Raw genomic sequence first — 14,944 nt, 5'->3', positions numbered from 1 at the left:
GGCCAAGGCAGGAGAATCTTAAGTTCTAGGCCAGCTTGGACTACATAGTGAAATGAAACCCTGTCTCAAAAGGGAAAAAAATTATTAGACTAACTCAGTGCCTGCCTAGCACTAGAGAAAAAGAAGAGACCACATATGCGTAAATAGCGTCTTTAAAAGTTGAAGGGGAGGAGAAGAGGAGGGAGAAAGCTGGTGCACAAGTGGATTGAGACTGACGCACAAAGGGTTTGTTGGCTTGCATGTGCAGTGAGGGGCAGCTTGTCTGGATCAGGGGCCTCAAGGTCAGGTGAGTTAGGAGTTGGCTTCGTTCTGTGACTTGCAGGAAGCATGGAGGAGCAGTGCGATTCCCTGGTCGTTCCTGCCGGGGCTGATTTTTGGTGGCTCACCTTGGAACACTTACTGTCCTTGGACTGGTTGCTGTGGCCATGTGGCTGTCTGTGCACCCCTGGATTCAGGGGCGGGGTGAGGGCATGGTCTGGCTCCCCTACAGCCTGATGATCTGAGAGAATGCTTTGATTCCCCAAAGACTGCCCAGCTGTTGCTGACAGCCACAGAGGGAAGCGGGCCCAGGTAGCAGATGGGTGGGCACCACTGGCTGTTCCCTTGAGTACCAGACTTGTGGAGTACTAGAAGTCTTTTAAACCCAGGCACATTTACAGCCTTGCTGCTATGTGGTTAAGTGCTAGGGAAGACACTGAAATCAGAGCCCAGCAGAACTGTATATGATGTTGGGTAATGTATTCTTTTGTGGTCTGTGTGCTCCAGGAACTTCACTGCCTGATGGTTTCAACCAGTTCTTCCCAAAGCTTTGCAGCCCTCCAGTAGCCTTGTGTGGGTTAGCGATCCGTACCTCTGGGCCTGGAGAGGTGACCTGTCCCTGCAGGAAGGAACAGTCCTGGGAGACAGCCAGTGCCAGGCACTGGTTCTGTGCAGAGCTGTGACTGAGGAGCTGAGGCATAGGAATCCTTTCAGTTGTTTTTGTTTTAAACACATTTATTCTCCCTCATAGCTCCTGCTTCCTCCCACCCCAGTGCTCTGGCAGACCTCTGCTGCTAGGCATAAAAGAAGAGACACTTCATGGGATGTGCACCCAGTGTTGTCTTTTTCCCAACTTGAAAACTTGGGAGCCACTGGATTGTGGCTAGTTGTGCTTCAGGCTTGTGTTCTGTGAAACGACTTGAAATACATTAAAAGGCACGTGGGTTCCATGATTGCCCAGCAGAGAATGAATCTGTGGCACTTTTAGCAGTGCCACAGTTGCACCTCAGCATCTCAAGTCCGAGTTGGCTCTTACTCTCCTAGCCTTACTGGGGAGAGAAGGGGGCTGCTGAAGGTGAACCCAGGCCTTCAGAGCTCATGCTTTACCACCAAGCCTCATCCCAGCCCCAAGTATTACTCTTTTTTTTCCCCCCCTGGGTCATTACCAGGGTTTGAAAACGGCCTGGGCACTGCCCCTTAGTTTTCAAGATCAAGGCTACCACTTTACTACTTGAGTCACAGTTCCACTTTTGTTTGATTGAAGATTGAGAACTGGTGTATTTGTCTGCCCAGGCTGGCTTTGAACCTTGAGCTTTAGATCTCAGCCTCTGAGTAGGCTAGGATTACAAGTGTGAGCCTTTTTTTGCTTCCTCTAATAAGTACAAATGCATGCATGGTAATCTTGTCTTTTTGAGAGGATGAGAGTATGATGGGCACCATCTCAAGAGCCTCCTCCTGGGTACTCTTGGTTTGTCCTATCATCTGTTCAGAAATACATTCATTCCTTTTGAGACATTGCAAAGATGATGACTTAAAGTGGTGCTTCTTTTTCATTAAGAATAGCACCTGCAGTTTTTCCTGTAAGAACATTTGTTTATTGCATGGGGAAAAAAAACAGATAAGCAGAAAGATTACCAATGAACTGGACATTTCTCCTCAGTCTTTACCCATGTGTACTGATGCCTGTCCTTGGCCTCACCCCCTCCATCCATCCGTCTTAGTTGCAGTGGGTTCTTTCACTGTAGGGATAACTTTTGTCTGCTTGGCTGCAGGTGGGCATGGAGGTGGCCCCGCACCTCAAGGAGAGCCTCAACAAGAACTTCTTTGACTTCCTGCTTACCTTTAAACAGGTACGAGAATGATGTCAAGCCAATTGTTGAAGAAACCATTACATGATAGCAAATTCATAGAACCCAGCGGGTTTTCTGAGCCCTAGCGCCTGTTCAGTGTGCAGATGCCGGAGAGCAAATGATGCTGGCAGAGTGTGTGGAGTATCACTCAAAGCAGAGAAGAAGGGTGCGCGCTTGTCAAAGGGAAGGCGTCTGGAGCCTCCTTGATTAGCCGCTGCTTTCCACAGTACCCACACCCATGGCATCTCAGCCTGGTGGCATGGAAAACTTCATTTTTGTTTTATTGTTTAAACAAAAAAATGTTTTGTACTTGGCAAAAAAATCAGATGAGAAAGCAGGCTGTTGCTGTTGGAGTGTGCCGGCACTTCCGCGTTGCTTGCAGTGTGAGTTCCACGTTTTTGGCTCCTTTTCTGAGTGCTCTTTGGTCTCCTCTAGATCCATGGAGACTCAGTCCAGAACCAGTTGGTGCTTCAGGGAGTAGAGCTCCCGTGCTACCTCCCGCTGTACTCGCCTGCCATGGATTGGATCTTCCAGTGCGTCTCTTACCGTGCCCCAGAGGTAACCGCTAGCCCTGCCCAGTGTGCTTGCCCACCCGCCTGCTGATGTCCCAGTGCCCTTCCCACAGCCACCACCTTAACAGGGACCTGGGTCTGTGCTCAGTGCTTTGCACCGATTGTCTGGTTTAATAGCTTTGGGAGGTGGCTGCCCAGAGAGGTCAGAATGCTATGTCAGGTCACACTGCTGGGAAGTAGTGACTGGATTTAAACTCATGGACTCTGACTCTGAGGCCAGTGAGCGTTGTTCTTTAGAGTGGTCTCGGCCACACGCTGTCCCCACCTCCTGGGAAGAGGGACCATGAACTTGAGTTCTGCCCTCACATTCTACCAAGTGACTTAATCACAGCACCAGGATTGAGGAATTCAGTGAAAGGCAGAATCAGATGAGAAATGGCAGGCACACAGGCCTCTCCCTTCTATTCTGAGCATTAGGCCCCAGTGGACAATGGAGGCTGAGAATAGCACCTGCTGGGGAGCACCATTCTTGTACTGGGCCGAGTGATTAAAAAATTGGGTCACCTGAGTAACCAAGAATGCTGGTTCCTGGGGCCCGTGAAAGAGGGCACTTAGAGGCCCCCAAGTGCCATGATGAGCATACAGACCAGACCCCCTGAGGTCAGCACAGAGGGTGGTGAGGATGGGAGGGGGGGAATGTGGCGGCAGTTGGTGTTTTGGTGATGGCTGAGATGATTCAGCTGGGGACTAGAGCTGTGCGTGTCCTTGAGAGGCTGGGCCTCCACAGCAGACATTGTAAAGTGCAGCTGCAGCACAGGCCAGGGAGGGAGGGAAAGGAGGAATTCCTTTAGAGGTGAAGATCTGATATAGAAAGCTCTAAACTGAGCCAGGCACTGGTGGCTTATGACTATAATCTCATCTACTCAAGAACCTGAGTTCTCATCATCACAGTTAAAAAACAGCTGGGGTAGAAAAGTTCATTGGACTTTTTCCCCAGTTCACCACATAAAGCTAGAAGTGGAGCTGTAGCTCAAGTAGTAAGTCCTTGAGCATAAAAAAGTTCAGGGACAGTGAACCGTCCTCAGTTCATGCCCCAGGACCAACACACACACACACACACACACACACACACACACACACACACACTCTCTCTCTCTCTCTCTCTCTCTCTCTCTCTCTCTCTCTCTCTCTCTTTCTCTCTTTCTCTCTCTCTCTGTCTTTCTGTCTCTGTCTGTCTCTCTCTGTCTCTGTCTCTGTCTGTCTCTCACTCTATTGAAATTGAAATTCACTGCCTAGTATGGTGGTACATGCCTGTAATCCATTTTGATTGCAGAAGGTGGAAGCAAGAAGACATTGAGTTCAGGGCCAGCTCCAGCAAAATCACTCACAGGCCTGTTAGCCAAGAGCTTAGACATATAAGACAGGATCAGGCTGACTACTTTCTGTTAAATTTCCCTTCTGAGTCACAAAGAGAAATGTTGGGAGAGCAATGGAAACGTTCTCTCTATTCCAGGGAAATAGAATTTCTCTGTATTCACATTAAACTATTTTATTTCCTGAGATAGGATCATATTTGGACTGGAGAAAAGATATGAGTTAGCTCTCAAAATGCATTTCTGATTTAGCCTGCCCTTTTACATTTCTGCTTCACTTAGGAAAAGAAGGAGGAAAAAGAAGGGAAAACACGATATGCCTATCATTTCATTCTCTGTTATGAAGCAGAATTTGTCCACAGAGATTGGAAGGTTCTTTTATAAAATCACAAGTACACATTTCCTGGCAATCTGGAGTTCATCTTGCTTTAGAACACAGGAATGTGGCCCTGGTTGGCTGTCACCTGAGTCGCTCTAGCAGCGCCAGGGAAGAGAGCCAGGGAGGGAGGATTGGGTTGTACCATGGCAGACTTCAAGGTCAGGTTCAGACACTGACTCAGGAAGTGGTTAGCTAGTGTGTGCCATGGGCCTCCCCTTTCTGGCCTCCCTGCCTCTGTGATGTGAATGAGGACCGGGCCCCTGGACTTGGGGCCTTGTGCCTCAGGAGTCACAGGATCAAGTGCTAGTATGCTCGCACCATCTTAGGCTTGACCTTGGCTGTACTTTTCCAAACCTTTCCCAAACCAGTGTCCTAAGGGCTGTTTTATACATTGATTTCTCATAAAACAAGGGCTCTTCTGAAGACACATAGCTGTCTGAAGATAGCTCTAAAGCCATTGTCAGAATTCCATCAAGTAAACCATTTACTTCCTTTGGGGACAACAAAGCTGGAAAAGGCCAGGAGAGGACAAATGGGAAGAACCACATGGTGGTTCTTGGGGCCTGCTGCTCAGCTCCCCAGCTTACCAGCTGGCCTTCGAGCAAAGCCTGTTGCTGTCCTTAAGTGCACGGGGAGAGCAGAGCCGCTGCCTTGTGGGTGGGTGGGTGGGAGAGGAGAGATGATGGGAGCAGGGCTTCCCACTGTGACCTTGGCCCTGAACTCTTGCCCTGGGTTTGTTGATTTAAATTTTTTTTTTTTTTTTGGCCAGTCCTGGGGCTTGAACTCGGCCTAGGCACTGTCCTTGAGCTTCTTTTGCTCCAGGCTAGTGCTCTATGACTTGAGCCACAGCACCACTTCTGGCTTTTTCTGTGTATGTGGTACTGAAGACTTGAACTCAGGGCTTCATGCATGCTAGGCAAGCACTGTACCACTAAGCCACATTCCCAGCCCTGTTGATTGAGTTTCTGAGCAAACCATAGGCACGATGGGAAGGAAGTCAAAAGAAAGGTGAAGACCGAGTATTTTCTTCCTCGGTCATGCCCTATAGCCAGGAGGTGCCTGGTTATGTTATGGACCTAGCAGATAGAGTGATGGTGCTACTGTGTCCTCCCTGAGACCAGGGGGCCACCCTTGTGGGGTCGGCGCTGAGCCGAGTTTGACCTTGGGAGCTGTCGAGGCTGCCTGGGAAGCCTCTTGTGTCTGACATCAGGCCCTGGCCTTTCTCCACTGTAGTAGAAGCCACTAAGCAAAGTCTTCCTGCCTTTCCCTCCCCACTGTCACTGCAATCATGCTGACACTGTACATGCGCAGTGAGTGCTGCGCTTTGGAAATCCCTTAGGATGGTTGCTTCAGATCTCCAAGCAAATTCTTTTCCTGTTGGACTTTCTAGGCTCTGCTGACTGAGATGATGGAGAGATGTAAGAAGTTAGGAAATAAGTGAGTACTTTGTGATTCACACAGCCCGTGTTGACAGCATGCGTGGGAATGCACAGGGCAGCCACATGGTCCAGAGGGTTAGGGCTGCCTGGCTCAGATCCCAGCTCTATCCTGTCTTCATCCTAGGGCCTTGGGCCACTTACTTGACCTCTCTGTGCCTCAGTCTCCCCGTCTGCAAATTGGGGTGGTAATTACAGTTCTTTCCCTGTGGGGCTGTGTTAAATGGCAGGGCCAAGATGAACCTGACCCTCCCCTGGCCATGAGGACCCTTTGTTCTTCTTTTGATGGCAGATATGAACACAGCCATGAATGAGTAACATTTCCCCTAGGGTCCCATGTGTCTGGACTTAAGATCACTCCCGGTGGGAATTTATGGCAGGGATCAATATTGCTAATGTTTGGTTTTACTAGTCCATCAGCATATTTACAGCTCACTGCTGTTTAAATTGGATTGGATTGCTTGCTGATTTAACTATTCCTCTGCCCATCCATCCATCATTCATCCATTCAGTTAGTTCAACATTTATCAAATTCTGATATGTGCAGAACACCATAGTAGTCTCTAGAGATTTACTTCTTTTCTTCTGCCAGTTTTGTAAATTTATTTTTTCCTTCTTTTAAACCTTGGCCACTCCAGCTGTCTGTCATCCTCAGGTTAGAGTATGTTGTCCTTAGTGGAAGGTGGGCTGATGAGGACATTGGTGTCTTACAGTGCCTTGCTGCTGAACTCTGTGATGTCAGCCTTCCGTGCTGAGTTCATCGCCGCCAGGTCTATGGACTTCATTGGCATGATTAAGGAGTGCGACGAGTCAGGTTTTCCCAAGGTAGGCTCCTCACCTAGTGCAGCAGGGCCGGCAGCAGTGCCAGCCGATTGCTATCCGGGCGGAGTCCATATGGGGGGCCGCGGGGGCTGATGGGACGCACAGATTGGAATTGCTGCATGAGGTCGGTGAGCTCCACAGCTGTTACCTGAGCTCCCTACAGAGTGCTGAGGACGTCCAAGGTCTTATGTCTTCAAAAATACCTCTTGACTCATTAGGGCAAAGTTTTGTCCACTAGACTATTTTAGCACCTAAATTATTTCCACCAATACTTTTTTTCTTCTGCTTTTTGTGGTAGTACTGGGGCTTGAACTCAGGGCCTGGGTACAGTTCCTGAGCTTTTTTTCCCTCAAGACTGTCTACTTGAGCCACAGCTCCACTTCTGGCTTTTTGGTGGTTAATTGGAGGTAAGAGTCTCATAGACTTTCCTGCCTGGGCTGGCTTAGAACCTCAGTCCTCAGATCTTAGCCTCCTGAGTAGTTAAGATTGCAGGCATGAGCCACCAGTGCCTGGGCTAATCCAAGACTTTTTCCCCCAGGGCCTTTGCCTGCCTAGCAAGTGCTCTATCACTGGGCTATGCATTCAGCCCTGGAGTCAATTCTGTGTTTTAGCTGTTGAGTGTAGTTCCTGTGGGTCTGAAGTTAGGACTTCCTAAAGAAGTACTTGAAGAATTTCCCAGGACACGTTCAATGTTGCAGCCTTTTTTTTTTTTTTTTTAAACCTCTGTTAGTTTGATTCAAACTCTTTGTTAACAAAAAGGTTTGGTATTTTCTTAGCATCTCCTTTTTCGCTCGTTGGGGTTAAACTTGGCCTCAGCTGATCCGCCTGAGAGTGATCGACTCCAGATTCTCAATGAAGCCTGGAAGGTCATTACTAAGTTGAAGAATCCGCAGGTGAGTGAGTGGCCGCTCACACCTTAGGGCAACTGCTTTTTGTTAAGCTATGCAGTGCATACTCAGTCTTGTCTTTCTTTTAAGAGATCTTTTAGCTTGTCATGTTCTCAGGTTTTTATAACAAGGAATCTTTAGTGATCAGCTGTAGACTGAAGTAGTTTAGGAGGACGTATGCTTAAACTATGAATACTTAAGAACCTTTTTCAACAAACTAACACCCTTTTGTGTATCAACAGTCAGATTACAAAGTGTTTATTATTTGTAAACATGCAGTGGTAAACCGATCTCATTCTTGAGGATTCAAGATACACTAGAAGGAAGAGTGACAAGCTGGGAATATAGCCTAGTGGCAAGAGTGCTTGCCTTGTATACATGAAGCCCTGGGTTTGATTCCCCAGCACCACATATATAGGAAATGGCCAGAAGTGGCACTGTGGCTCAAGGGTCAGAGTGCTAGCCTTGAGCAAAAAGAAGCCAGGGACAGTGCTCAGGCCCTGAGTCCAAGGCCCAGGACTGGCAAAAAAAAAAAAAAAAAGAGAGTGACAAATATTTGAACTTTCAAAAAAAACCCTGTGGCTCTGCAGGGCTGGGGAGTGTCCAGCCCATGGCTGCATAAGGCCTGTACAGCCATTTTGTGTCTCATGAGACAGACATACACATGTGCTGCTTGCAGCCAGTTGCCCTTAGGGATCATTTTGTGTGGCCCATGAATGATGTTATGAATACGCAAAGGCCCCTGGCAGAAAAAAAAGTTGCCCATCATCCCTGGTATGCAAAGGTCTGGAGAATTCTATTTTGGAAACATTGATCTAGTACGATATTCCTAAGCTGAAGATAGCAGTTGAGGCAGTCATAAGCACGTGGGAATTCTAGCCCTTGAATGGGGCCACTGGAGTCTTGTCTCCATTGTCCAGGTGTAGGAAGTCAGGGTGATGGACGATAGTGGCAGTTACTGATCTGTAGTGGCTGTGTGTCAGGTTGCAGGTTTGGCCCCCTGGCTAACCATCCTCTCGGGCTACAGGCCAGCAGCTGATGCCTTGAGGGCCACAGGAGCAGCATGACAGAGCTCACTGCTTTGCCCTGTCACCCCCACCAGTGGCGAGTGACTGTGGAAGACTAAACAGGCACGTAGCCTGCACTTGCTGTAACTGCAACAAATTGCGACAGTTTAGAAAACTAGGAGCTTCCTTAGAAAATCGTCCACCAGGGCATCACTTAGCTAGTGGTCCTTAGACAGCAGCTTTTCAGCTCTGTTCATCTGACTGCAGCTGCCCAAAGGCTCCTGTGGAAGGTCAGGGGCTGTGTGCTAGCCAGAAGTGCTGGCTCATGGCACCCTAAGCAGAGCAGCAGATGTGAGGGATGCCTATGTCACGGGGTGCAGTGGCATCATCCCATGACATGCACAGGCACTGTGCTATGTGCGGCTTTCTGTCACCATACCTCCTTGGGGTCAGGAACTTGTGGGGGAACAGCCTGCGCCAGTATGCCCTCACCTGCCTCGTGAAGCTTATCTGCCTCCCATCAGGTCAGGCCTGGGAGTGATCCTGGCTCTTCCTGTGCCAGTGAAATACAGTCGTCCCCCTCCATGCAGGGTTACAGCCAAGACCCCCATGGGGTGCCTCTGAGTACACAGACCCCATTTGTACTGTGCTTCCTGCTCCTACGCCGCCCGTTTGCTAAAGCCTCATGTATACCTTAGGCCGAGCAAGAGAGTCACAATGACAGCCAAGTTAGAATGCTGTTACATGTCTGGAATTTTCTCCTTACCATCTTCAGAGCTTGGTTGGCAGTGGGTAACTGTGACGTAGCTGCTCTCCTTCTCGTTGTAAGAGTGGAGGCCACACCGCTGTGTACCTCGTGACACTGCCCCGCCATGTTCCTGGCCCAGGCAGCCTGGCTCACTGGCATTGCCACTCTTCACTGTTTCCTTAGGCTTTTGATACACACTGCATACGTACGTCACCCATACAGAACAAACTCCTCAGTTTTTTTTTGGAAGGCAGCAAGCTTAATCTTTCTCTAAATCTGAAGAAAGCACTTTTTTTTTCTTTCTTGTGCCAGGGCCTCCGAGATCTTGCTTGGTGGATTTCTTTTTGCCTTTTTCATTACATTGTTTTTATGTGTGTGCTTATCCTGGCGCTTGAGCCGAGAATCTGGGTGCTGTCCCTGACCTTTTTCTGTTCAAGGTTAGCCCTCTACACTTGGGCTACAGCTCTGCTTTTTTTCTGGTTGTTGGAGATAGAGTCTCACAGATGTATCTGCCTGGGCTGGTCATGTCTCAGCCTCCTGAGTAGCTAGGATGACAAACATAAGCCACTGCTGCCAGTTAGGAAACATGTTTAGCCTTGTTTAGCTAGCAGCCCCATCATTTCTCAGCTGAGGTGTGGCAGGGCTTTTCTACTGTATGCATAGAGCTAGTCAGCTTCACGCTATTCGCATCCTGGCCGGAGGAGTATGGAATGGAGGGCTGACTTGCTTCCCCTGTTTACATTCTGTCCCCTCTGTATCCAGGCAGGACTGTCTGTATCTCTCTTTTGTCAAGGCCCTGGAATGAATTTGTCTATGGCAAACTTTTGTAACAAGCCTAAAGCATATTGTGCTTACTGTAAAGATATCTTTACGTTTTCCTTGCAGGACTATATTAACTGTGCTGAAGTGTGGGTGGAATACACTTGCAAGCATTTCACGGTGCGTATGGCTGTGGGTGGTTTTCAAGTTGTGTTTCTTCATGTTTCTAAATAGCAGATGAGTCTTAAGTAAACTATGAGAATATCCCATAATTTGAAAGGTTTCCTCTGCATGATAGTGTGATAGAGCATTGATATGTGTATTTTAACAGGAGTGTTCATAGGACATGTCAGTTTGGGCAACTCTGTACCATATAAAGTTCAGCTGTATTTTCTACCACTGACCCTATAGATCTTGGGCCCCTTCAGTGCTTAGAATCCAAAATATGTCATGAATTTCTTCCCAAGCATAGAAAGCAACATTTAGCAAACAGACTAGATTTGCATGTGATGGGTTTTTTCCCCCTATGCAAAGATACTTCTTTCCCAAGTCACAGACTACAATCACACCTTGGGAGCCACAGGATTATCAGAGAGCAGAGACTTTAGAAGCAGGTAGAAGTGGATTCAGAGCTTGTTCACCATTGTTTATTCTAATCAACATTAAACATTGTAGCTTACTGGGAGAGAGCATGGGAAGGGGTGAAATTGTCCAAAAAGAAATGTACTCCTGACCAGACTTATGTAACTGTAACCACTCTCTGCGTCACCTTTATATAAATTTAAAAAATTATAGTTTAGGTCAGGCACAGTAGCTCACATTTTTAATCTCAGCCACATGGGAGAGGCAGAGTTAAGAGGATTGCAGTTTTGAGGACATACTGGGGATTGGGTGTAGAAGATTTAGCAAGACCTTATCTCACAAACAGAATGCTGGATATGGTGGCGTACACCTGTAATTTCAGCTCTGTGGGTGGAGCTAGGAGTATGGCGGGAAAGCACAAGTCCTGGGAGCGTGGCTTGAGTAGTAGAGCACTTGCTTACAAGGCCCTGAGCACAAACCCTAGTACTTAGACACTCTCTCTCTCTCTCTCTCTCTCTCTCTCTCTCTCTCTCTCTCTCTCTCTCTCTCTCTCTCTCTCTCTCTCTCTATCACATCGAAACGTGGAATTAAGAGCTGGGACCACAAGCAGCTGCTTAGGTGCCCAAGGCTGACAGAATAGCAGCCAGTAGCTGTTGAGCACTGTAGATCTGTTCTGTGCTGACTCTGTAGTTAGCTGTCCCAGGACACCAGAAACAGAGTAGAGGGAGAGGTGACGGTAGAACTCTCTTAAATGGAATTGGTGCCTTGTGCTGGAAGCCCAGAAATTTTTGTTAGCCCCTTACCCTGCCAGGAGTAAGGCAGTGTGTCCTCTCAAGACACAGTCCATCCTAGTGTCGATATGGGATAGCTCAGACTTCAGAACCATGAAAAGAGATTTCTGTTGTTCTCAGCCACCCAGCTCACAGTGTTTTGTCACAGCAACACTACCTTCCAGGAAACTGCTTATGCATAGTGAGATGTGGATCTCCTGATCCTCCTGTCACCAAGTACTGTTCGAATGTCTTGCCATGGCACAGTAGGCTGGATCAGGGCTGTAGACGGCCAACCACAACGTGGCAGAAGTGAGCCAGCTGTCAGGGGCGAGGCTGTGCTTTTCCCACCGTGCCCCCTGCTCCTGGCACAGGTGGTCAGAAGACCCCACAGCGCCCTGCCACCACTTAGAGGAGGCAGGCGTCATGAGAGGCGGGGCCTTGAACATACAGCAGGGCTCAGGGATGCCTTGGAGCAGACACACTGGCTGTCTTTGGGGTAGGTATCCAGCTGATTTAAATGTTTGAATGTGTTTCCTGGGAGGTGTTTGGTATATTTCCCCAGGAGATAGGCAGTGATTGCTGTTAGTGTCTAAGACAGGTGTGATTTGTTCCCTCCACATAGAAACGCGAGGTGAACACGGTGTTGGCTGATGTCATCAAGCACATGACCCCGGACCGAGCATTTGAGGACTCCTACCCCCAGGTAACAGCTTGCGTGTCACCTGCAGCACAGTAGGGGCTCTGTCCTGAGGAGTCAGAGGGGGCAGAGTGCAAGGTCAGATACCCTAGGCTTGAGCCCTAGCTCCCCACATCCTTGCTGAGCCACGGGCTCTCAGTTTCCTGAACTTGCATCTCCATTTTGTCACTGGAAAATGCGAGGGTTGGGGGGATATTAGTCCTCCCTTAGAAGTCATCATAGGCACTGAGTGAGGTGACTCATTAGGCACACGTTGTGTGACACGTGGCAGGTGTCACCTAGGCGCCTGTGCCTTTTAGTTAAATTAACTTAATTTGGCAATGATTTAGACTTAGAAAAGTGGAAAGAGAGCTCAGAGGATTACCATTATGCTTCACCCGGGTTCACTACTTGTAAACATTTTGCACATTTGCTTTATTCGTTCACGTGTAAATGTGTATATGTGTGAATGTGAGCACACGTGTTCACCGTTCCATGTGACAGTGTCCCATCCATCATGCCACACCCCTGCTTGTAAAGAACTTTATGTCCTAGGGAGGAGGACTGAGTGCCTCACAGCCCAGCCTGGTCACCTAAAGGCCTCCTGCCCAGCCCTGCTTCTGGAGGGAGTGCCACCCTGGGGACCGCGCCACCCTGGGGACCATGCCTTAAACACCCAAACCCCTGGGGGACATTAATCCAAAGCAGAGTAGTACATTTGGCAGGAACATCTGAAATTGGTAGATTTGGGTAAAGAAGATAAGGCAGTTTAGCTTCAGGCATCTTGGTAGGTTTGACACTACTTAAAAATAAAAGATTTAAGAGATGGATGTGAGCCTAGCACTGGTGACTCACACCTGTAATCCTAGCTGCTCAGAAGGCTGAGGCCTGAAGATCATAGTTTGAAGTTACCTTGGGCAGGAAAGTCCGTGAGACTCTTTCTATCTTCAATAAGGTACTCAGAAAAGCCAGAAGCGGTGCTATAGCTCAAGTGGTAGGGCCTTGTGCAAAAGAAGCTCAGAGAGAGCTGGGCACTGGTGGCTCACGCCTGTAATCCTAGCTACTGGAGAGGCTGAGATCTGAGGATCACGTTTCAAAGCCAGCCCTGGCAGGAAAATCCAATTAACCACCAGAAAACTGGCAGTGGTACTGTGGCTCAAATGGTAGCCTTGAGCTGAAGAACTCAGGGACAGCGCCCAAACCCAGAGTTCAAGCCCTACAACCTATTAGAGAGAGAGAGAAAGAGAGAGAGAGAGAGAGAGAGAGAGAGAGAGAGAGAGAGAGAGAGAGAGAGAGAGAGAGAAGCTCAGAGACAGTACACAGGCCCAGAGTTCAAGCCCCAGGACTGTCCAAAAGAAAAGAAATGGGTGGGGTGGGTGGATCTCCACGTGGTACAGCCACATGGCACCTCAGGTGGAGCTAGGTGGTGAGGAGATGGGGGTGGCTTGTGCAGTGCCTTCAGTTTTCTTTGAGTGTTTTCACAATGAAATACCCAAGGAGAAATCCTAGCTTTGACTCCACTGGTGGTCTTCCTGCAGATCCTCCCCTCTGAAGTAGTGAAGAAACCCCGGGGCTGGAAGGGGCTGGTGTCCACCAATTCCTGTGTCTGGTACACCAGCAGCATGGAAAGGTTGTTGTGGACTGTGGGCTCTTTATAGTGTCCCTTCCCTGAACTGTAGCATTGGCTGCAGTCATTTAGTGGAGAGCCTTCTAGCAGGAATGGACCGTGCGTTTGCCTCGCCCAGGTGCCCCGGAGCTCCCCTGTGAAGTTGCTTCTGGACTGAAGTAGGACATGTGGGGAAGGCAGGACAGAGCCTGGCCTATCCTGCCCCTCCCTACAGCAGTCCCTGCCTACCTGTTGCAATGGAACTGCCATTGTAAAGGAGGGCTGACTCTTTAATATCACGCAGGTTTTTTTTGTTTGTTTGTTTTTTGCCAGTCCTGGGCCTTGGACTCAGGGCCTGAGCACTGTCCCTGGCTTCTTCCCTGCCACCTGAGCCACAGCGCCCCTTCTGGCCGCTTTCCATATATGTGGTGCTGGGGAATTGAACCGAGAGCTTCATGTGTAGGAGGCAAGCACTCTTGCCACTAGGCCATATTCCCAGCCCTATATCACGCAGTTTTATGAAAGGTATTTTCTGCTTTGTTTTACAGCTTCAGTCAATAATCAAGAAAGTTATCACCCACTTCCATGACTTCTCAATTCTGTTCTCCGTGGTAAGTGAGCCTTGGCTATCTTTGTAAATCTCTATTCTGTTTCTCAGTAAGGCTTTCAAGATTCCCCTGGCCGTAAGAAGTACTCAACAGTTCCTTTCATGAAGGAATTAGGTCAACAAATGAACTAAATTCTGTTCTCACAGCATTTGGAAAAAATAAGACACAAACCAAAAGGAGAAATAATCTCTCTGCTTTCTTCATTTTCTGGGCACTGGTGCTCAGGCCTGTAATCCTAGCTACTCGGAAGGCTGAGGTGAGACTCTTATCTCCAGTTTACTAGCAAAAAAGCCAGAAGTGGAGCTGGTGTTTGTTGGTTACACAGCAGTGGGATGTGCGTACCTGCAGGGTGCCACACAGCTTTCCAGTCCTGAGATTGAACTGGGTGGCCTTCTCCCCAGTTCCCATGCATACAAGTTTTGTTTCACGTGATATACAGCGCATGGTCCCTTCTAGAACATGGGAATCACAGGTACTTCAATGCTCAGGTTTTGTGGATTTTACAGTGATTGCATTTATGTAACAAGATGTCCCATTACACTGGGGTAGACCCAGGTGTAAACACAAAATTCTTTACTGCCACACCTATGGAGCTCTTCAGTCCAGTGTTTTAATACTCTTGTGCCTAAAGCCAAGTTTTGTGGCATCACGTTGATGCCAACAAAATT

The 14,944-nt window shown here is 48.4% G+C and overlaps 1 protein-coding gene across 1 annotated transcript in view; it reads left to right on the top strand.

Moving 5' to 3' along the window:
• Positions 1–14,944, top strand: part of Vps35l (VPS35 endosomal protein sorting factor like) — a 51,516-nt gene that overhangs the window by 19,825 nt on the left and 16,747 nt on the right. Inside the window, exons 13-20 of the mRNA XM_048332790.1 lie at positions 2,031–2,108; positions 2,544–2,666; positions 5,763–5,809; positions 6,522–6,633; positions 7,407–7,523; positions 10,158–10,211; positions 12,009–12,089; positions 14,217–14,279. Of these exons, the coding sequence (XP_048188747.1) occupies positions 2,031–2,108; positions 2,544–2,666; positions 5,763–5,809; positions 6,522–6,633; positions 7,407–7,523; positions 10,158–10,211; positions 12,009–12,089; positions 14,217–14,279 (675 nt within the window). The remainder of the gene's footprint in view (positions 1–2,030; positions 2,109–2,543; positions 2,667–5,762; positions 5,810–6,521; positions 6,634–7,406; positions 7,524–10,157; positions 10,212–12,008; positions 12,090–14,216; positions 14,280–14,944) is intronic.

The sequence above is a fragment of the Perognathus longimembris genome, chromosome 23 (assembly GCF_023159225.1).
Source record: "Perognathus longimembris pacificus isolate PPM17 chromosome 23, ASM2315922v1, whole genome shotgun sequence".
NCBI lineage: Eukaryota > Metazoa > Chordata > Mammalia > Rodentia > Heteromyidae > Perognathus > Perognathus longimembris.
The sequence above is the reverse complement of the archived record's forward strand: the minus strand, read 5'-3'. Positions and strand labels throughout refer to the sequence as shown.